The sequence below is a fragment of the Lotus japonicus genome, chromosome 4, assembly GCF_012489685.1.
Source record: "Lotus japonicus ecotype B-129 chromosome 4, LjGifu_v1.2".
NCBI classification, from domain to species: domain Eukaryota; kingdom Viridiplantae; phylum Streptophyta; class Magnoliopsida; order Fabales; family Fabaceae; genus Lotus; species Lotus japonicus.
This window is the reverse complement of record NC_080044.1, coordinates 46,343,524-46,366,936: the sequence shown is the minus strand read 5'-3', so window position 1 is coordinate 46,366,936 and position 23,413 is coordinate 46,343,524. Positions and strand designations below refer to the sequence as shown.

General features: G+C 41.2%; 2 protein-coding genes and 1 pseudogene across 4 annotated transcripts; 2 read left to right on the top strand and 1 right to left on the bottom strand.

The window, feature by feature from the left end:
* Positions 1-684: 684 nt before the first annotated feature.
* On the top strand, positions 685-3,895 carry LOC130710798 (protein MAIN-LIKE 2-like). Of its 2 annotated transcripts, XM_057560163.1 has the most exons (4): positions 685-991; positions 1,524-2,510; positions 2,596-3,356; positions 3,445-3,895. In XM_057560163.1, the coding sequence occupies exons 2-4, from the start codon at positions 1,529-1,531 to the stop codon at positions 3,784-3,786; spliced, it is 2,085 nt and encodes a 694-aa protein (XP_057416146.1). In that variant the 5' UTR covers positions 685-991; positions 1,524-1,528; the 3' UTR covers positions 3,787-3,895. The 2 variants fall into 2 exon arrangements, with proteins under 2 accessions (XP_057416146.1, XP_057416145.1); XM_057560162.1 differs by lacking the exon at positions 685-991 and having other exon boundaries at positions 1,333-2,510.
* Positions 3,896-3,974: 79 nt separating this feature from the next.
* Positions 3,975-6,472, bottom strand: LOC130710800 (uncharacterized). 2 transcript variants are annotated; one of them, XR_009010483.1, is made up of 3 exons: positions 5,537-6,472; positions 4,228-5,442; positions 3,975-4,149 (listed from the first exon to the last, which is right to left on the bottom strand). XR_009010483.1 is itself a non-coding variant. In XM_057560165.1 (2 exons), exons 1-2 carry the CDS (start codon positions 6,296-6,298, stop codon positions 5,248-5,250), a joined length of 957 nt encoding a protein of 318 aa, XP_057416148.1. In that variant the 5' UTR covers positions 6,299-6,472; the 3' UTR covers positions 4,039-5,247. The 2 variants fall into 2 exon arrangements, 1 of the variants encoding a protein (XP_057416148.1); XM_057560165.1 differs by having other exon boundaries at positions 4,039-5,442.
* A 2,724-nt stretch (positions 6,473-9,196) lies between these two features.
* On the top strand, positions 9,197-11,245 carry LOC130710801 (homeobox-leucine zipper protein HAT4-like; annotated as a pseudogene).
* The last annotated feature ends 12,168 nt before the right edge of the window (positions 11,246-23,413 follow it).

Sequence of the window (23,413 nt, the reverse complement as noted above, 5' to 3'; positions counted from 1 at the left end):
ATGGCTTATGGATGTGAAATAACACTCTTTAATTTCGTGTAAATTTAAAGGTGCCATCATTTTCATATTTCCCAATTATTGGTTGTATTCCACTTCTGGAAATATAAGTTAACATTTTAATTTCTTAATATGTTGAATGTCTAAACAATACAAAACAATGTTTAATTACTATTTTATTTTCTTTAAAAAATTACTATTTTATTTGTACTTGTATAATTTTTACATTATTGAATGTAAACATATGTATAAAATAGTACGTGTTAGTTAGAACATTTTTATATTATTGGTATGGTATGGATAGCCTAACTCGAACTTGATGTTACAAATTTTTTCAAGTTCAAAATTTAAATCCTACTAGTAACACAACAAGAACATTCAAAAAATTAAGAACATTTATATATTGAAAACATTTATATTTAATACTCAGGTGGTAAACACAAATTACTTTCTTTCAAAAAAAAAGTTATATAGTCATTAGTCAATTACTTTTGTTGATATGAGAACATTGTGAGTCTATTAATACTTATTATGTAAGCGACCTATAGTTCTAATCCTGAATCCATGATCTAACTCGTAGTGGTGATTGAACTGAACCGACCAAAACTATTTTAAAAAAAAAACATTACTCTTTCAAACTAAATATATTTTTAGAATATGCATATTATTTGGGAGTTGGGTTTGGGGCCCCCCCTATGGGGCTCCCCGCCCCACTTAAAGTGGGGAAATTACTGGAACGCCCCCCTTTAATAGAATACGGAAGACACATTTCCGTATTGAATACGGAAGTTTAATATCCGTATTATATTAGTATGTAAACCGGCAAGGGTTTATTCAAACCCATTTCAAACCCATTTCCGTATTTTGCCAAGCTCTTCTCCCCTCTTCAACCTTCGATCTCTGTCGCTCCCCTTGCTTGAACCGTGTACTTGAAAGGTTCCATCATCTCCATCAAAGCTCTTCACAACCCCATTCTCAGAATTGAAACCTAGAGGTAAGGATTTTTGGATTTTCCCCATTTAACTTGAAATTATGTTAATCATTGAACCCTAGGGTAGTCGATTGTTGCTTGTGTAGAGGTATTGTTGGCTGAAATGTCTTGAATGTGGTTTGGGTTTAGGGCCGATAGCTCATTGTCGTTAATGGCGTTTCTGGGTAAATACGGATCACAGGTTTCCGTATTGAATATGGAAAATGGTTTTCCGTATTCAGTATGGAACATGGTTTTCCGTATTGAATACGGAAAAACGTTTTCCGTATTCATCTCAGAACCAAAACCAACACTTATAATTGATTCTGGGTTCAGAATCAATTATAGAAGGTTTCCAAAGCATTTGTGAGTAGTTTCTAGATGCCATAATTGATTATTAGGAAAATAAAAGTTGATCCAAGCATGCATAATCCACAGAAGATCCGATTATCATCTATGTACTTATAAAATTCTAGGAATTTTCCATTTGCTTGCATCATGTTTCTGTCTATGGCTGAAATGGTATATATAGTGAATGTTTGCTCTGAATATATAGTGAGAATGAAGAACAGAAAGAGGTCTCATGCTTCTAGTGAGGATGTCGGGGCTACTGAGGATAGACACCGGCGGTTACATGCTTCTAGCCGGCGCGGCGATCATGCTGCAACCTCTCAGGCGGTGGAGGCTTCAGCTCCAGTTGTTTCTCCGCCGTCTCCCATGATTGAGGTTCCTCTGGTTGATTATCCGCCGTCTCCCACGGTTGAGATACCTACAGTTGTTTCTCCGCCCTCTCCCATGGTTGAGTCATCAGGCGAGGAGTCCTCAGGCGAGGAGTCCTCAGGCGAGGAGTCTTCCGGCGAGGAGTCATCAGGCGAGGCCTCATCCGGCATGGGAGGATCTGACGAGGATAGTATTCCTCCGCCTACTGTTGATGCTGATGTCCTGCCGCCAGAGCAGGGGGCACAGGGTGGCGAGGAGGACCTGATCCAGAGGTTGCCGCCGTTTCCGGGGGGGCCTGTTGAGCTATCGCTCCTCACCCATTATGCTGATCACAAGGCTCCCTGGGCGTGGCATGCACTCCTACGCACAGACGAGCGGTATGTGGACCGTCGACAGTTGAAGGTGGCCACAGCTGGGGGGAAGGTTTGGAACCTTGCTTGTGATGGTGATTCAGACAGTCACAGGCGGGTTCGAGAGTTGATTGAGCAGACGGGTCTTCATCAGCTACCATATTGCAGCTACCCGGTGACAGATGCAGGCCTTATTTTGGCCCTTGTGGAGCGATGGCATGAGGAGACTAGTAGCTTCCACATGTCGTTCGGGGAGATGACTATCACCTTGGACGACGTGTCGGCTCTTCTCCATCTCCCCATGGGGTCGAGGTTCTATACGCCTGGGAGGGGGGAGAGGGACGAGTGTGCAGCGCTCTGTGCTCAGTTGATGGGAGGATCTGTTGGTATTTATGAGGCTGAGTTTGATACGAATAGGTCCCAGACTATTCGCTTTGGGGTCTTGCAGACCCGGTATGAGGCTGCGTTGGCGGGTATGTCTTAATTATTATTGTATTGTCTTTGTATCTATTATTATTGTATTGTTATAAACTATTAACTTAATTCACTTCATTGTAGAGCACCGATATGAGGACGCTGCACGGATTTGGCTGGTGAACCAGCTAGGCGCCACGCTCTTTGCTAGCAAGAGCGGAGGCTACCATACGACCGTCTACTGGATAGGGATGTTGGAGGATCTTGGTCGAGTGTGCGAGTACGCGTGGGGCGCGATTGCGCTCGCTACGCTATACGACCAGCTTAGTCGAGCGTCCAGGAGGGGGACGGCCCAGATGGGAGGTTTTACCTCGCTCCTGCTAGGATGGGTCTACGAGTACCTTTCTGACCGCGTCATTATCCGTAGGGCGGATCCGGAGTACTCGCAGGACCAGCCTAGGGCGCGGCGGTGGGCTATGTCCCGGGTCGGGCATGCAGGCCTTGATGAGAGGCGAGTCATGCTCGATGAGCTGACGGTGGATGACGTTATATGGACCCCATTTGAGGACCATCGGGCTCATCGACCACGGGATCCGAGGGCCATGTATTCTGGCTACATCCGGTCGCCATTTGGCCGTGTTGTTCGACGGCATCTACCAGAGAGGGTTCTGCGCCAGTTTGGCTTCATACAGGATGTCCCTCGACACCCCTCTGAGATCCAGACGTCTGGGTCCCTTGCTGAGACCGCAGATGCTGCCTTTGCTGAGTTTGCGCCGCACCTCCGCCCTCAGGGGATCCCCGCTACATATCCGGGAGAGGCTGTGGAGGATTACATGAGGTGGTACAGCGCTGTGTCCCATCGGTTCATCATCCCTGATGATAGGAGGGAGGAGTTCAGTGCAGTGGTAAGTTTGAATTTTATTTTCCATTCAATTGTGATTTTTTGTTCATGATATTTTATTTGTATCTAATGTATCTACATTATTTTTGCAGACTGTTATGCGTCGGGCCGTGGACTTGTTGGAGCAGTCACTCGAGGTGCCAGATGCTCCTGCAGAGGGCACGCATTCCCGATCCCTCACTGAGAGGGCGCTGGATCTTATTAGATCCAATGCCTTCATTGGTACCCAGGGGGTAGCCTTTGCTGCTGTCCGAGGAGCTAGAGCTGCAGGAGGCAGAGGTCGTGGAGACAGAGCGCGTGGAGGCAGAGGCCGTGGAGGCAGAGCCCGTGGAGAGGGTGCTCCTGCAGAGGGTGCGCGTGGAGGCAGAGGCCGTGGAGGCAGAGCCCGTGGACCTAGAGGTCGTAGAGGGGCCGGTAGGGGTCGGGGCGAGTGATTGACTATATATTTGTATATTTTTTTTGTATTTTTATATTATGACATGTGACTCTTTGTATTAGGACTCTCTTTATATTAATCATGCTTTCTATTTTCACTCATTATATGCCGACTCTTGTATTGAAAAAAACCCGTATAACTACACCGTAAATAATCAAAGGCAGGATAAGTAACATAAATAATTCATGGCAAACAGTTTAAAGGGTACACGAAATTATTCAGAAGCAACACGAAAACAAAATTAATCCTCAGTGATATCGATGAAGTCGTGGGGTCCGCTATCCTGTGGAAATACTTTGACTATGTTGGGCAACGTTATATTCAGATAACGAACAGATTTACTCGGTGCAAACACAGCAACCTGCAAGTAAATTGCAAATTTAAAAGATTAATGCGTACTTGTTCAAAGGAAGCAAGATTAATGTTTAAGGTAATAGACCTTTTGGAGAACAAGAACAGATCCAACAGTTATGACATTCCTAAATTCCCCGTCAGTGAAGGCCTTGCGATGGACGCTAGCGTCAACGGTGCCCGTAGGGTCCTAAATCAATGCAATCGTGAGAGAAAATGAGACAACAAATTGACGGTTAAAGAAGCTGGACAAAAGCGAGCAAATACCTTGAGGGTAACTTTGGCATCTCCGAAACCATTGGGAGTGCATGATTTAATAACAGCAACAACACTCTCTACTCTCTCAACATTCGTTGTGATTGTGCCCAGCGGAGTGGCAGATTCCACCAATTGCAGGGCTGTAAGCCAAGCATTTGAATTGAAATCAGGATCGGTTTCGGTTGATCTGTCTTCGAGCGCACGCCTCACAAATTCTTGGGTCGGAATGAGTAGTGTGTTAGGGTTGGATCTACGCCCATACATGGCAGCCTGGACGGCGCCAGCTGGCCCAGGAATGAGAGGACGAGAGCTGCTAGAAGTGCTGCCTTGACGTTTGCAACGGCGGACTAATGCATCCCAGTCTTGTTCCATTGTTTTTTTTTATCTTCGAAAGCAAGACATGAAGAAAAGGATGAAGAAGAATAAAGAACCCAGAGAGATTTATAGCAGAATGGTCAAAAGATTTATGGTGTTTGGTGGATAATACAAGTGTGGTTGGGGTTGGTTGGTGGTAGATAGTAATGTCAGGTTTCAAGTTCGTCATTTAGTGGATGAAAATGACAAGACTCTGATGATGGGGTGGTTGGAAATGACAGGACTCTGATGATGGGGTGGTTGTAAATGACAGGACTCTGATGATGGGGTGGATGAAAATGACAGGACTCTGATGACAGAGTGGTTGTCTATGTTAATTATCCCTGATGCTGATTCAAAATAATAAGGCCCATCAATATAACAATGACCATCAAATTAATATTATTAAAAGCAACAAATGAACATCATAAAGGCAAGGCCCATCAGATTAATATTACAGAGCGTTTACAAATGAATATCACACAAAAGTGTGGTGTCAATCTGAGGTGATGTCTACATAGCTTTGGTGAATAAGAGGAACACCAAAAGTAACAAGCCAAGCTTCATATTCTGATGTGAATCTTCCTAAACGTGTACCATATGGGGCGCACCAGCTTACTGATGTAGGATCAACATACCGTTCCCACTGGAGAGCAATTGGCGGCATAGAATGTCCAGGAGTTAGATGGAGCTACATTATAGAGAATAACAATAAAATTAGATAACTTGCAAATACAACAAATCAATTCACCAATTGGATATTAGTGTACTCAATCAAAAAATACCTGTACAAAGTGATTAATCACATGACCAACAGCTATAACAGGATGTACATCCGGTGGACCTTCTCCTCTTAGTGGAAGGTATGACCAACAACCCGTAGAGGAGATGGATATGAAAACCACTTGGAACCTGGTTGCTACAAGGTATCCCATCTCTGGAAGTTGCATCCATTTATCCTCGGTAGCCGGATCACCAGGAGGAAGAGTGAGTCGGGAATGTAAGGCATTAACCACATGTCTGGACCACATTTCATCATACAACCCTCTGTGTCGTTCAAGTTCTTCTATCAACGCTGCCCTAACCCATGACCAACTTTCCTCACCTGATGGTAGTCCGAGTAATGCAGCAACGGCTCTATAGCCACAGTTACCATCATCCTCAACATTCTGAACTGTTTGTATATATGGGTGGAAAAAGGCTGGAAAATGACCCATGAAATAGCTTGTATCAGACTTCTTCACACGCTTCTTCTTCTTTGGTGGTTGTGAAACCTTCTTTGCCTCTCTGATCTCCCTATCAACATGTTCAAAACCTGAAAGATCACGAGTCAAGGATCCTATTGCTTTATTCTTAGGTGGTATTTTCTCATTCGCCTTAAGAGTGCGCTTGGACCTTATCTTAACCGCAGGAGTACAAAGTGAACTGCTTTCAGGACAATAGATCGCTTGAAGCTTCCTCCTTACCATACTCTGCCCTCCAGTATCCAAAGAACTGAAATAATGTGTCAATGCCTCAACTTCTGGTTGCATATCTCCATGGTTCATGCCGCAAATATGGTTGCTGGTAGTATCTGCAACAGGTTCAGGTACATGCTCCCAACTCAGTCTCTTCCAGAATGGATGAATTGACTCATATGGAATTCTTTCATAACCTGCAAGTTCACAAAAGTGTCACTTTCAATAACAAATAGAATTAATTGACAAGAGAGTGGTTGACCGGTGACCTGCAAGTTCACAACTGCAAGGTAGTCCATGAGTCTCTCTCAACAAGCAATCGCATCCGCCGTAGGACTTCATTCTTATATGTTCATCGTCGATGAGCTGCAGGAATTTGTTTGACACAAATCCTCTAATATTTGTGTAAAATGGGAACATGAAAATGTGATCAATTCTGTGAATACTGCGCTCAAACGATGCTAATATTTCAGTATGTCGATTACATGTCAAACTATGCGACGCATCCCATGAAGTGGCCAGGTCACCCTTGCAATCCCGTAACATCTTCTTCAAACTGGCATGTGCACCCTCAGCCCTGCAAACAACAAATAGATATCTTATTAACAACAATCTATCAAATGAACAAACAACGCATAAATTAAGCTCATGTAATTTTTTTACCTGTTACTTGTTGTTGTTCCAAAGTGCATCACATGATTTGTCCATGCCTTGGCGAATTTCTCCTTGTGAACCAACCATGTAGTAGAACAATAGGAGGTAAAGTTGCTGTATTTTGCCTTGCACATATTAAACAATTGCATCCATTTCACTTCAAATTCTTCAACTGTTGCAGCATCCACCACCTCTGCCCACTTCATCATAACCAACTCAGCAAAATCATCTGTGCCAACATAGAGTTTTCACTTTGCCAAAACACACTTGTTGATGTGCCACAAGCATAATAAATGTGTAGTGTTAGGAAGGCTTTGCTTAGCAACACTCAATAAGGCAAGATCCCTGTCAGTAACAATCACCTTAGGCAACATGGCTTGATCAGCTAATAGAGACTTCATACACTCCAGTGCCCAAACGTAGTCATATGTGCCCTCATTAACAATGTAGCAAAAGGCTATGGAGTATGTCTTATCTGTGGAAGTCAGTCCAACAATCTCAAGCAAGGGAATTGCATATTTGTTTGTCTTGTATGTGCAATCCATAATCACTACATATGGAAATGTGTTGAACAGTTTGATAGCATTTGGATGAGCCCAAAATACATCCCTAATGACTTCCGATCCAGGCTCATGTCTTTCAAAGTGGACATACTTGTCACCATCCAACTTCTTCAACAAGTGTTGCATTTCTGTCAATCCCCCGCGGAGGGATTTTCTTAACCTCTTGCAAACACCATAAATCTGAGATATGGTAGTCAAGTTTGAAGGATTGTTTTCCTTCAAAGTCAACAACATCTTTCTCGGTGGAACCCAACTCCTTGTCATTTTTCCCACTTGCTCCTTCTCTCCGGGTTTTAGACGACCAACAAAATTGTGCCCAAGTAGTGACCTAGCTGGTTCATGGTTGTGTATACCTTCCATCACCTTTAGCCGCCAATCTCTATCTATGCCATTTTTCCTAGGTCGTCCTTTTAGTCTAAAAGGACAACCTGTCTTTTGTGATCTCGTCCCTTCAACAAGGTCAGGGTCTCTATAAGGAACATATTTACCATGCTTCTCGCACCCCAACATGACATAAGCTTTTCTGCTTCCATTCCCACCATAATCTGACTTTGTGATCAACGTAACATATCCATTTTCAATCGCAATTCCATGAACCCAATTGATAAGATCATCACGGGTAGGGAAAATCTGTTATAATAATAAGAATTGATTACAAGGGTGATCAAGACATAATAAGAATTGATATATTACACTCTCAAAACAATGCAAAAATATGTTCAAAGAATACCTGATCAGTTGCAAATAAATGCGAGACATCTATACTTATACACGGGGGCACAAATGCTGGTGGTGGCACCTCTGTAGTGGCCTCTTCAGGTTGACCATTGTGAAATCCAGCTTCAATCAATTGTGACTCACCAAAGAAAAATGAATCTGTCATTCCTGGAAGAGAATACGGAAAGTTACATTCCATACTCAATACGGAAATATACTTTCCATACCGAATACGGATTGTTACTTTCCATACTGAATACGGAAAGTACCTTTCCATATTCAATACGGAAGATAACAATCCGTATTATATCACGACTCAGAATTCAAAAACCCATCCTTCTAACTACTTAAACTACTTAATCTAACTACTTAAACTACTTAATCTAACTACTTCCACTACTTAATCCTACAAAATAACAACAAATAAACACATAGACTTACCTCTACTACAACACTTGTTGTAGTGGTGGAGAGCTTGGGAAATGAAGGAGTGGATGGTGGTGGAGAGCTTGGGAATGAAAGTGAGGTAGGAGAGGGTGAGAGAGAGGGTGGTCTGGAGGCATTGAGGAGGTTCAGGGGGGCTGGTGAGGGGTTGGTGAAAGTTGGTGAGGGAGGAGTAATGGTGGAAAAAGGGGGAATCCTGTCAGAGTTAAATACGGAAAATACCTTTCCGTATTCATCAAAATATAATACGGAAAGTACCTTTCCGTATTCAGTTAAATTGAATACGGAAAGTACCTTTCCGTAGGGCACTTTTGGGTTTAAAAAAAAAGGGTGGGGCGCGCAGCCCCATAGGGGAGGCCCAAACCCAACTCCCATATTATTTAGCAGTCAATGGTATTAGTTGTGCAGATGGGCTATAGTGCTATGGCACCAAACGTGTGAGAGTGAGTTATGAAAGAAACAAAAGAAAACTAAAGTTTTCTTTATAAGAAAAGGTGCTGTCCATTTACCAAATGGTCAAAGGTAAGAAGGTGCAAGGGTAAGATATCAATATAATGATGAAGTAAATGAGGAGAGGACAGACACAAAGCAGGGTTGTATTATTTGGGGGGCAAATGCCATGATTGAGATAACTGGTCTTTGCTGACATAAAGTCATCATTGAAACTACACACCACTCCCAACCCCATTTACTCCCCTTTCTATATAATCAACCTCATCCCACACTCCAAAACCAAACCACACTCATCTTCCATATCTCCCCCATCCTTCTCTATATTGTGGAGAAAAAAGCTCTTTTTCTCACCAAAACCTTCTTCAAGCTCATTCTAGCCCAAAAGTGCTTATAAGAACTTATATCCTGTTTCACAAAAACTTGAAAGATGATGGTTGCAAAGGAAGATTTGGGTTTGAGTCTGAGCCTCAACTTCCCTCAGAAAACTCCAAATCCTCATCCTCTGAATCTCATGTCATCTTCCACTTACTCATCTTCTCCCTCTGGTTGCAATCCTCAAAAACCCTCTTGGAATGAACACTTCACTTCCTCAGGTATGTGTTGTTTGAGATGGTTTCCCCCCTAACTTTCACCCTGCATGTTCCAGATCTGATCAAGTTTCTATTTTTGTTTCCTCTTTCTCCTCCATTTTCTCATTCATGTTGATTTGGCCTTGTGGGTCTTCTGCACTCTTGGTAATAACTGTTCTTCTTCTCCATGCTGTTTCATGTTTACAGATCGAAACTCTGAAACATGCAGAGGCGAAGCGGGACCGTTCCTGTTCGGAATCGACGTGAACCGGTTACCATCCGCCGTTGATTGTGAGGAGGAAGCAGGGGTTTCATCTCCCAACAGCACCGTCTCCACCGTGAGCGGAAAACGAAGCGAGAGAGAGACCAACGGCGAAGAAGAGCACGATGGAGACGAAGAAGACGCTGAAACCGCCAGAAAAAAACTCAGGCTCTCCAAAGACCAATCAGCTATTCTTGAAGAGAGCTTCAAAGAACACAATACCCTCAACCCTGTAAGCTTAAAAGCCCTTTTTTAAAAATGGTTTTTTCTTTGGGTGGAAACCAAACAGAATATAGTAAATTTTTTTGCTGACCAATGTGATTTTTGATTATGCAGAAGCAAAAGTTGGCACTGGCAAAACGGTTAGGCCTTCGACCTAGACAAGTAGAGGTCTGGTTCCAGAACAGAAGAGCAAGGTTAGTTCTAGGTCACAACCCTTTTCAATTTTCAATGTTTTATTGAAAGAGTGAATCGTCAAATTTATTCCTGAAACATCATGTATCAAGCAAGTTAATCAGAAAACGTCGGTCAAGTTAATTTATAAAGATTGATTTGACCAATATTTTACACACATATCTGCGTTACAGATTATATTTCATTTTTTTCTAGAAGCAACCTTGTGTGATGCTCACTTTCAAAAAATCTTGTGTGATGCTTATGATTTCAGTGACAAATATGGATATTCACTCAATATTTGGATCATAAATAATATTTAATATTAAAAATCCAATTCAAATATAATTTTATTTCTCAAGCTTTGATCTAACGGATTGAAATTATTACAGGACTAAGCTGAAGCAAACTGAGGTTGACTGCGAGGTGTTGAAAAGGTGCTGTGAGAATCTGACGGAGGAAAACAGGAGGTTGCAGAAGGAAGTTCAGGAGCTGAGAGCACTGAAACTTTCCCCTCAATTCTACATGCAAATGACCCCACCAACGACCCTCACCATGTGCCCTTCTTGTGAGCGCGTGGCCGTGCCGTCCTCTGCCGTTGAGGCTGCAACGCGCCACCATCCCATGGCCCAAGCCCATCATCGGCCCATGCCTGTTGGCCCATGGGCTTCTGCAGCGTCTATCACTCACCGCCCTTTTGATGTTTTCCGTCACTGATCATGGCGTTTGAGGGTGATTTGGTCAATGTGAATTTATTAATATTGACCTTTTGTTAATTGTAGTATCCAAAAAGAAGTTGATAAAAATAGGAGGAAAAAAATATGAGAAAACGGTTGAAATAGGGAACGTTATGGTCCAAGATATGGTGATTAGGAAACATGATTTGGTGGGTCTAAAATGTTTTGTACCAGTTTTGACCCATCATCTTTTGTTTTGTAAGGGCATGACCTATTTAGTAAGTAGGGATATTTTGTTTCTCATACTTGACTTTTCTTTTTACCACTAAACAGAGCCTACTTTCGTATAAAGTGCAAATGTCTACTTAATTAATTAGTTATATATAGCCATATAGGTTTGGTCCCTTGAGATAAGGCCATAGAACAATGAAATGAAGGGCTTTTAGCCCCGGTTGTTCATAAAAAAAAAAAAAGTACAATGAAATGAAGATTATCGAAAAGATTGGAAAATAACGGGTAAACCATTCACGATCATTAAAATTAAATCTCAATAAACACAGTCAAAGCATATATTCATGTAACTATCGTGGGAGATGAGAATAAAGGAACGACCAAGGGGAAGTGACCCTCGCATATCAAATTGTTCTCACAGTTTCTCATGTTAATATTTTTTTTTACTTTTCGATTCACAAATATTTTAAGGCCACACCTATAAATAATTAATATTACATATATTAAAAAGAGAAATAAACAAAAAAAATTAACAAAAGAAAAATAAGAAAATTTTGACAGAATGAGTCAAAGATCAACAACTTATTGATATTCAATAGTCTTTTAGACATAAGAAGCTAATCTATTTATATAAATGTTAATAGTATAACAATAATTTTATTAATTTTATATTATCTTCAATATTAATATCTTAAAATTTCCTATAAAAATATCTTAAAATTATATACTTTGTATTGAGTCAAAAGATTTAAATATGTTTAGTCTATATAAAAAATTGAGCTTATTAGTCAAATAGCTTATCATAAGATAAAAATTTGTGTTAAACCATACCTTATAAATGGTGATAGATGAAAAATTACATATATCAAATCAATAGGCTAGTTTAGACATTATTTACACTTTGTTTGGCTGAAGAGAGAAAAAAGAAAGAAAGAAGATAAATAGAGATATGTGAGAAATAAGTGAAAAATAAAGTGAATTGATAGATTGTGTGGTATGGTATAAATAAAAGAGAAATAAAGAGGTAGATATATAAGATAAAAAAAATAAAATTTTCGTGTTTAAATTTTGAGTTTAATGGATATGCACTCAGTCAGTGTAAAATAGTTTTACACTGACATCCAATCAAGGTTTTACACATAAGAGAGAGTTACATTTATTTTTAATTTTTATTAAAATAAAAACATATTTACTAATTTGGCGGAATTCAATTGGATGTCAGTGTAAAACTATTTTACACTGGCAGTGTATATTCATTAAATTCTTAAATTTTTTGGCCGTCAAAAACACTTTTTCTAAGAGTTAATAACCGCTAGTCCGCTACAAAATGGCAATTAAGACAAAGGAACCCTCTCTCATATTTCTTTGTTTTGGGAAGACCATAAAAGTGTGGTGGGACCCACCTACAACCTTTATTTCTTCCCTATTTTCTCCCCTAAACAATGTTACTTCTTCTTGGGTCCTTCTTCTTTCTCTTCTCTAACTCTCTCTCCACATCTTTCTCCCTTCACAAACTTTACCTCTACCAATTAAAGCATAAAATTATGTTTGTTTGAAAGGAAAATAAAGTTGACTATAGAAAAACTTGTTACCAATACCTGGTACCATCGGTAAATAATACTTCATCGATAACTATTTTTGAAGGCTTTTTCTAAAGTCGTAAGTAGCGTACTGACAGAAACCGTCCTCAGTGCGTTAACGATGATCTAGGCTGGACTGCCCGAAAGTTAGTGATAACCTAGGTCGTCAATACTTCTTTAAGTATGTGCCGATTAAATCAAACCTAGACTCTAGCCCTAATAGATGTGAAATTATTGATTGCAAAATAAAGTATCAATAGAATGCCAAAAGAATCGCTGCTTGATTTTGAATTTGGAATGTGGTATTTCCAAGGATTTTGGATTCTCTAATGTGATCATAATGTTAAGTGAAATATGGTGTCTATCTCTCCCTTCATAAATATTTAAAGGATCTCACATATTTAATTTTTTTGAAGAGATATAAACGCATAAACTCCACATGATCACATGAGAGGATCTTAATCCATAGGGGTGAGCACCGGTCGGTTACGGCCGGATTCGGGCTCAAAATCTCCCAACCGACCGAAACCGAGTGCATGATACTGTGGACCGATTCCGCCCAAACACAGCTTCGGTCCGCGCGGGTCTCGGGTTAAGCGGATAAATGGGTCAGTCAGGTGGGTGCGATCGAATCTGGAGGAAGGAGATAAGTTTCTCAGACCTTTACCCAGAAAAATTTTAATTAAAAAGAAAAAAGAAGAAGGAGATGATGGCAGATTGGACGATGCCATGGTGTTGAGATGCAAGGTTCATGATGTTTCAACCCCTGTAAGCTTCAAATTTATTGGCAGATTAGACGATGCTATGGTTTACCTCCGGTAAGCTTCAACAGTTCAACAACACAGATCTAACACTCAATCTCCGTTGTAACATTCCATCTCCATGATCAATCCTCTGCTTGGTCTTCAATATCACTTGATCTACCTCAACTTCTCTCACAACACCCCATCGTCTTCCTTGTTTCAACTCATGGGTATTCAACTTTTGGCTCCCACTGACAAAAGCCACCGCCACTCTATGCATCAAAGTGGGTTTTGGTTTCTTAATAGGTGGATTTTAGCTTGGGCTACAATATTAATTATTAATAGGGGACTTTTAATTTTCTTTATCATTTAAAAAGAGTCAATTTGACATCTGAAAAGACAATGCTGCGAAGAGGCACTCTTGGACTTTGGAAAGCTGCTATTTACGTGTGTCATCAATGCTGCTGCAAGTTGTGACAGTGTACTAATGTGAGAGTGAGACAGCTGTAGGTTTTAAATTAAAAAAATTATAGTATCTCTTGGGCGGGTTTGGGTTTCGATGGATTAAGTTTTCCAAATCCGAACCCGCCCGTCCTAACCCATATGGAACCGAAAACCAGACCTGCTGACCCGTGGACCCGCTTTGGACCGCCCGGTTGCATGAGATTTGGCTCGGTTGAACCAGGTCCGGTCCGGTTCGGTTTTTTTGAGCAGCCCTATTAATCCATTCCAAACATAGGCAATAAGACATTGTTTGGCAGGAAAGAGATAGAGAAGAGAGAAAAGAGTCACCTTTGTTTGGTAAGGGAGGACGGAAGCGAACCCCACCTCATTTAAGAAGGTTTCCCCAAATTGAGAATAAAGGGTGGGGTATAACTTTATCTCACCGCTGACCCTGATTCTAGCGGCCTTTAAACAACCAGAAACTGTATTTAAGACTGTTAGTAAGTTATTTTTTTTACAGAAAATTGAACAAATTATTATTTTTCTTTCAAAAATGTGATTTTCTCTAAATATCATATTAAATAGGGTTGTACAAGACCCGACCCTACCCGCCAACCCGTCCCGGCCCAAGTCTTTAGGGCCGAGTTGAACCCAGTCCGACCATTAAAAGAGACCGGGTTCGGGTTGATCGTTGAGTTACCCGACTTCGTTTAGGGTCGGGTTCGGGTTGACACTCGGGTCACCCGGCCTGTCCCACATATATATTTTATAAAATTTAATTTGTTATAATGATTAAAATGTTATATATGATGCTCAATTTTATCTTACCATGTGGATGCTTAACATCTACCTTATGAATTAAATAAACGTTGGTCAAACTATGGACATTTTCATGCTCTAACAAGAGAAAATCATGTGTGTGCGTTATGCACATGTGAGACAAGTGAAGAATGATCAAACAAAATGAGTGACACGTGTATATAGATCAAACAAAATGTAAATCTCTCAAGTGCAATAGATTATGAAAGAATTGGATCCTTTCGAGTTCTTTCTTCTAAAAAATAGTTCCAACTTATAACTCTTTTAGTATGTTATTATCTTTAAATTTTACAATTAGTATCAAATAGTCTTTAGACTTATGTATCTCGAGCCAACCCGGTCCCGTCCTACATAGACCCGTCCTAAATTGGACTCGCATAATGTCGGGTTGCTTCGGGTCTAGGGACGAGTTAGAGTCTATGAATTGGCTCGGTCAATATTTAGGGTCAGGTTAGGATTAACTAAAACCCGTCCCAACTCGTCCCTTGTACACCCCTAATATAAAACAACTCATAAATTTACTCTATTTCTCACTTATTGAGCTCTTCTATCTACCCTTCTTCTATATTCCTTCTCTAGACCAAATAAAAAAATAAGAGATGGAAAATAATTTAAAGATATAAAATTTTTGGGTACCCGGGGGCTGAGGGAAGGGAAGCGGGTTTTGAACGTGTTCCCCATTATTAGGAGGCAATGACGCCTTGTCTACGGTAGTGGGTTTACATATTTTTGTCTCCCCTACTCTTCGTTTTTGTAAAGATCAAGAGTGGGTTCTTATATGACAATATCTATGTGATCAAACAAGTTTTCAATTTCACCAAAACAAAAAAGAATAAGTTGTCAATTTTCAATAATCTTGGGTTTCTATAGGCCCAGGTCAGGATGGGTTGTAATGGTGTTTTTATTAAGTCCAAAAATTTACCAGCTTTGACAAAAAAAAATTACAAATCTAAAACTTCCACTTACTTAGAAATGACTTTTGTGAAAAGAAGAAAAGGAAAAAGCATACATGACTTAGAGAAAGTTTTTTAAGAAGATTTGTATTCAATGAGAGAGGTTGTCTAAATGACCCATGAAAAAGTTTGGGTTAAATAACCCATCATTTAATCACATTGAAAATACGTGAGTTGAAATTTTTATATTTTATTTATTAATTTATTTCCAACTCACTTATCTCAAATGTGATTAGATGATATGTTATTTAACCCAAACTTTCTCATGGGTCATTTAGACAACCCCTTAATGAGAGAAATCATTTTTAGAAATTGTTTGATATCCACCACCAACAACCGTGACTAATTCTCTTACAACGCTACCGTTTGAGCCAAGTTTTTTATTTCACTTTTCTTCTCCTTGAAAGGAGAAGCTGAGTCAAACACAATTTATGAAAAACTCTTTATAAAATAAGTAACTTATTTTTATTTTCTTATGAAGACTACAATGTCGTGTTTCATTAATGCGGTCTCTCTTTCATCACTTCCATTGCCGCCACCACCACCACCGCCTTCACCACCACCACCCTCCACCATTATTGTCATCACCACCCTCCACTGCTTCTACCATCACTTGCAACCATCGCTCTCCATCATCAACATCATCGCTGCCAACCACAACCACTATCGCCACCATGTAACACTAATTAATCTCCACCACCACCGTGAACTCCACCACCAACATCACCCTCCACCGTCGTCATCATCATCGCCACTTCCACCACCACAACTGCCATTGTCGTCACGACCACCTCCACCAACACTGCCTCCACCTTCCACCCCTCATCCCACCACCCCCACAGCCATTGTCAGTGTCGTCATTGTCGCTTCCATTGTTACCTCCACCCTCTACTATCTTTACCATCACCGCCACCATCACCTTCCACTACCACCTATGTCGTCGTCGCTGCCAGTCTGCCACAACCACCATCGCCACAGGAGAACAACCACCTCAAGCAGCATACCACCATTGTCGTTGCCACCACCTCCACCATTACAACTGCCACCCTTGCCATTAGGTAACCATTGCCACCTACCTCTGTCATCGTCATTAGATATTTCAACCTCTACCAACTCTGCTACCTGACCCCTTCACCATCGTGCGACCACCCACTATCATGAATTTACAAACTAAGAAATAAATTTTAAACTAAAAGTAGCATTTGAGTTATCAAAAATAATAATTCAAACAACTTTTACTTTTTTCTCAAAGTATTTTGAGCTTTAACTTATAAGTAGCTTTTAAGACAGAAAAAACTAGGTCAAATGACACCTTAACGGTTGATGGCTCGCCATGAAACGTGCTTCGTGTCCATGGATAAAATATTAACTTATATTATATAAAATATATATTTTTCAATTTCTAGATGATCGTTGGTTTGAAAAAATATAATATATACATTTAATATATTTATTTAAAAACCTTTCCGATGAAGAAAAAAATATATTTATTTAAAATATATTTAGTATTAAATGATAATATTTTTGGAGAAGAAATTAATTACCGCTTTATTTCTCTACATTTTATCTCACGACAAATAACCTTAAATTCACGTTAAAAAAAACCTCAAATTCTATTTTTTTCCTCACCACTTCCTCTCCTCTTATTTTCTTCTCTCTTCTCAGAATCTATCTTCATATGATCTACCCTACAACCAAACACCATTAAAGGACATCATCAAATTATCAAACCCACAAGAAATTAAGAAAATTCACAAGATTTGCAAAAAATGGATAAGTTAGTGAGAGAACCTCTCCCTTCTCTTTAGTTTTTCTGCTGCTTTGCCCTTTTGCTGCCTCTACGCCGCCGTGAACTTCCCTTTCCTCCTTGCTATGAGTGGAGGGGGGCCTCTTGCTGCGCCTTCCGCTGAACCGGACACACACAACTGCATCACCAAGAAGGTGAAGACCTCTGCTGACGCTGATGACCCTGATGCAGAGATGGATCATCAAACTGAAGACGTTTCAGACACAATCGAAATTGGCTTTGGTGGGGTTTCTCCCCACTCACCCAAAATGTCTTATAAGGAAAAGCTCATTGCTGGAGAGATGTCTGACTCATCTTTCTCCCCCCAAGAAATCATCAACCTGGTTAGAGAAGAGCTCATAGTGGGCTTCTCGGATTCTTCCCTCCCAAAGGCGAACCCAGAGCCTTTCAACCCTAACCCTGTGGTCCCAATCTCACTGGAAGAGTATGATGAATGGTGCCGGCCATGGAAATACACGCTAGTTGTCAAATTGCTGGGTAAGAACATTGGCTTTCGCTGGATGAATCAGAGGATACATCGTATGTGGGCTAAAGAGGGTGATGTCAAGGTCATCGATCTGACTGATGAATATTACTTGGTTCAGTTTGCTGCAGAAAAAGGATTATCTCCTGGATCTTTTTGGGGGACCGTGGATGATCGCAGACCATTACCTTCTGGTCCAGAGATGGAGGCCAATGTTCTGCGCCGATGACAATACTGTTAGGAAAATTTCTGTGTGGATTAGGCTGCCAAAACTTCCGGTTGAACTCTATACTGAAAACTTTTTGTGGCGTTTAGGTTCTTTACTGGGAATCATGCTCAAGATAGACACCCATACCTCCATCCACTCAAGGGGAAAGTTTGCTCGTATTTGCATGGAAATTGATCTTAGCCAACAGCTGGTTCCTTACTTCACTGCACTTGACCAAGAATTCAACCTAGAGTATGAAGGACTCCATTCCATATGCTTCAAATGTGGCAGATACGACCATAAGAGTGAGTTCTGCTCTGACCCAAGCTTTGGCCATGCACCACCACCTCCTCCCCAACCTAGCACCCATGTACCTATGGTACAAGATGAACAACCAGAACTACCCACTGAAAATGAAGCCCCAATGAATGCTGAAGTTGAAAATCCTACTCGCTTTGGGCCATGGATGATGGCCAAGAAATCATCTAGGAAAAAACCAGCCAAGAACTCAAAAGGAGGAAATAGCTCACATGATCCTAGATCCCGTTTCATGGTACTTGAAGATGAAGCAATCAGGCCCAGTCTTGAAAGGTAACACAACAAGTAAGCCAAGCAAAGAGAATGTACCACTAGTTCCTGCACCAGCAGCTACTAGCACCGAAACTATAGTCAACAACAAGGAGAGAACAGTAGAGGAGGAAAAGACCTGGGTGGAGAACCTTAAGCAAACCCAAGCCAATCTTTGGGATAAATTCAAAGAGGAGGAAACCAACAAGTGTGTTAATGATGGAGAGCCCTATGTTCCTTCAGAAGAGGAACAACGACTTATCCATCTTTTGCTCCAAAAGAAAGGTGTTAAGGATTACAATGCTCTTAAAACCATATGTGATTATATTTTGGAGGATACCCCCATGGGGGAAGCTTCTATGAAAACCCCTGTATAGGGTTGCTCTCTGTTTCTGTTTCCATATCCCTAATTTTTTATGGATAGCTTGATCTGGAATTGTAGGGGTGCTGGCAAGCGTAACTTTGCTAGACTCATAACTGATTGCAAAAAACTCTACCGTTTGGACTTTTTAGCTGTTCTGGAACCACGAATCAGTGGAATCAGAGCTAAAAATGTTATCTCTAAATTTGGCTTTGATGGCATGGTTAGATCTGAAGCTGTTGGCTACTCTGGGGGCATTTGGTGCTGCTGGAATTCTGCTTTTGTATCAATCACTGTGCTGGATATTAAGCCCCAATGCATTCACCTTCACATTAACCCTCAAATTCAGGGAGGGTGGTTCTTCACTATTGTTTATGCTCATCCTCAAGAGAGAATGAGACATACCTTGTGGGAAGAGCTAACTCTGGCTAGTGCTTCTTTTCAGGGACCTTGGTGCGTGGCTGGAGATTTCAACTCCATTATCTTTGATTCTGAGAAAGCAGGTGGTGGGCCAATCAATGTTGCTGCCTCTACTCGTTTTCAGGACTGCTTAAACTCTTGCAGCCTTGATGATCTTGGAGCTCACAGCTGCCCTTTTACTTGGAAGAGAGGGGATTTTTGGGAAAGGCTGGACAGAGCTGTCAGTAACCCCTCATGGAGAACTTCTTTCCCAGGAGCCTCAGTTACTAATCTGCCCCTCCCCTTCTCTGACCACTGTGCTTTATGGATTAGGCTTCTCCCCAACCTTCGAAGCCCTAAACCCTTCAAGTTCCTAGCTGCTTGGCTAGAACACCCTGAGTTCAACTCTTTGCTCTCTAATACTTGGCGCCCCTCTGATTCTTGGCCGGGTAATGTAGACAGATGCACTGATCAGCTAAAGAACTGGAACAAAGTTGTGTTTGGAAATATCTTCAACGAAAAGAAAAGGATCCTTGCCAGGTTGGAGGGTATTGAGAAGAGACTCACCCAAAACCTCAATCCTTACCTCTGTAGCCTTAGGAATACCCTTTGGCGGGACTATGACACTATCTTGAGAAGAGAGGAATGTTATTGGGCTCAGCAGGCAAAAGCAAACTGGTTGAACTTGGGAGACAGAAATACTAATTTCTTCCATCGAAACACGGTTTGCAGGCAACAACAAAATAGAGTGCAAGCTTTGCTGAATGAGGATGGAGTTTGGACCTTCGACAATCAGGGACTAAAACAAATCCTATCCTCATTCTATCAATCCCTCTACTCCTCAGAAGGTTTCCTAGGTGCGGGCCTTCTTACCTTCATGAATTTTCCAACTCTGAATCATGTAGACCGTGATCTGCTGGATATGCCAGTAACCCAAGAGGAAATTAAAAAAGCCCCTTTCAGCATTGGTAACTTAAAATCTCTAGGGCCTGATGGTTACCATGCTGTTTTCTTTAAATGGAATTGGGACCTGATTAAGGACTCTCTCTACCTTTTTGTCAGACAGATTTTCTCAAATCCACAGTTGATAGCAGGAATTAACAACACAGCTTTAACTCTCATTCCTAAGATCAACCCGCCAGAAACAGCTGCACACTTTCGGCCAATTGCTCTATGCAATACTAGCTACAAGGTCATCACAAAGATCCTTGCTACAAGGTTAAGTGAGATTTTACCTAAGCTTATCTCCCACCATCAAGCTAGTTTTGTTAAGGGAAGGAGCACAATGAATAATATCCTCATCTTCCAGGAAACTATCCACTCTCTAAGGTCCTTGAAGGGTAAAAAGAGCTTCATGGAAATCAAACTGGACCTAGAGAAAGCTTATGATAGAATCCAGTGGCCTTTCATCTCTAACACTCTAAATTTCTTTGGCTTTGGAGAGTCTTTCATCCGACTAGTGGAATGCTGCACCTCTACTGCCTCTATGGCTATTGCTTGGAGAGGAGAATACCTAGATTCCTTCAAACCCACAAGGGGCATTAGACAAGGAGATCCCATTTCTCCTTATCTTTTTGTTCTATGCATTGAGAGACTCTCTCACCTAATTCAGGATGCTTGTGAAGATGGAAGATGGAAACCTTTCACTTTTGGAAGGTCTAGTCCCCCACTTTCACACCTCCTATTTGCTGATGACGTTGTTCTTCTTGCAGAAGCTTCTCTAGACCAAGCACAACTGATCTACCAGACTTTAGACAAATTCTGCATAGCTTCTGGCAAAAAAGTTAGTCTTGGTAAATCTAGAGTGTTCTTTTCGAAGAATACCAAGGATCATATTGCAAACTATCTCTCCTCTGAACTAGACATAGCTAGAACTTCTGATCTGGGTTTGTACTTGGGAGTTCGCCTCCTACACACTCCGATGACTAAAGTTAACTTCCAATTTCTTATTGATAGAGTGAAGAAGAAACTTTCTGGATGGAAAGCTGATTCCCTCTCCTTTGCAAGAAGAGTGGCCCTTGCTCAATCTTATCTTCTGAGCCTCCCAACTTACATTATGCAAACCACTCCTATCCCTGCTAGAATATGCATGGAAATTGAAAGTTTATGTAAGAATTTTATCTAGGGATCCTCGGCTGAGAAACGAAAATGTCATATGATAGGTTGGAAGACTATCTGCTCACCCAAGCATGCTGGTGGTCTAGGCTTCAAAAGTTTGCAAGCAATCAACCAAGCCTATATGATCAAACTGGCATGGATTGTAACTAGAGAAGAAACCTGCCTCTGGACATCTCTCTTTAGAGCCAAATATGGCTTCAAACCTCACTTGAGGAAACCTCCCTATGCTAAACCCTCAAGCTCTATGACGTGGAAAGGCATTTGTGATAATTGGCACATGGCTGATAAAGGATCCTGATGGTCTTTGAAAGATGGAAATACTGTCCTCTTTTGGCGTGATAACTGGATTTCCCCAAATGAGAATCTTCTTGATTTTCTCCCTGATAATGTCCCTGACTGGACCATAGATTGTCATGTCTCTGCTTATGTTACTAATGGTGATTGGAACTGAGAATTCATAAATCAGAACTTCCCTACTGATATTGTGCATAAAATTGCCCAAATCCCTCCCCCCTCTTTGGCCAATGGAAATGACACTCTCATGTGGAGACTCACTCCAGATGGAGCTTTCAAATTAAATACTGTTTATTCTCTCCTTGATAGCGTTTCTGCCCCTCAAAGCAAAACCTTTGATCTGATCTGGAAGCACAAGGGACCTCCCAGAATCCAACACTTCCTGTGGAAGGTCTCTCACAACCGGCTTCTCACAAACCGTGAAAGATGTAAGAGACACATGACCTCTATTGCAACCTGCTCCCGATGCCAAGACTCTGAGGAAACTGTCATGCATGCCCTGAGAGATTGTCCTCTTATTCAAGAGGTTTGGAACCTCATCATTCCTGAGAAAGATTGGAGTCGCTTCTATGACCTTGGCATTGATGCTTGGTTGCTTTGGAACCTCCGGAAGAATGTGGTGAGTCATTTTGGTTTTAACTGGGCAATTCTCTTTGGGGTCACTACTTGGTATATCTGGAGAGATCGCTGTGACCTGGTTTTCAATAATGATATCACCTTGCCCAATAACCTGGTCATTGCCATCTCCCTCTACTCTCATGAGATTTCTAGGAATCTCTCCTACCCCAAGAAGATTGCTAACCTCCATTTCCAGGAACGTAAGATAGCTTGGGAGAAACCAAAACATGACATTTGGAAACTGAATACAGATGGCTCCTCCCATATCCACAACTTCCTCTCAGCCTGTGGTGGTCTGATTAGAGACAACAAAGGTATGGTGCTATGTGGCTTCGCTAGCAAACTTGGTCATGGCTCCCCTCTCTGAGCTGAATTTTGGGGAGTGATCAAAGGCTTGAAGATTGCTTTTGACATGGGCCTTAAAGAAGTGGAAGTGGAGCTGGACTCTAAGGAAGCTTTTGAGCTCATCACAATTCACTGCCCTCGACAAAACCCCTGCAGTTTTATGATCCAAGAGATTTTCAATCTCTCTTCCTTAAGCCGGAATATTTCTTTCAATCTCATCTTTCGTGAGACGAATTTCTGTGCTGATGCCCTGGCAAAATTTGGCCACAACTCCCATGACTTTTATTTTGATAGTGGGAATATTCCCCATTTCCTTGTCAGTAAGTTGACTTATGATGTAATGGGGACTTCGGTCCCTAGACTTGCTTAGCTTTGGGTGTATGCCCCGAACATAATCAAAAAAAAGAAAAAATAAAAATCACCATTTTAACGACACCGTTAGTTTAAAAAATAAAGGCTTAAATAAGTTTTTCGCCCCTAACCTTTCCATAATACCTGGTTTTCGTCCCTCGCCGGAGCAAAG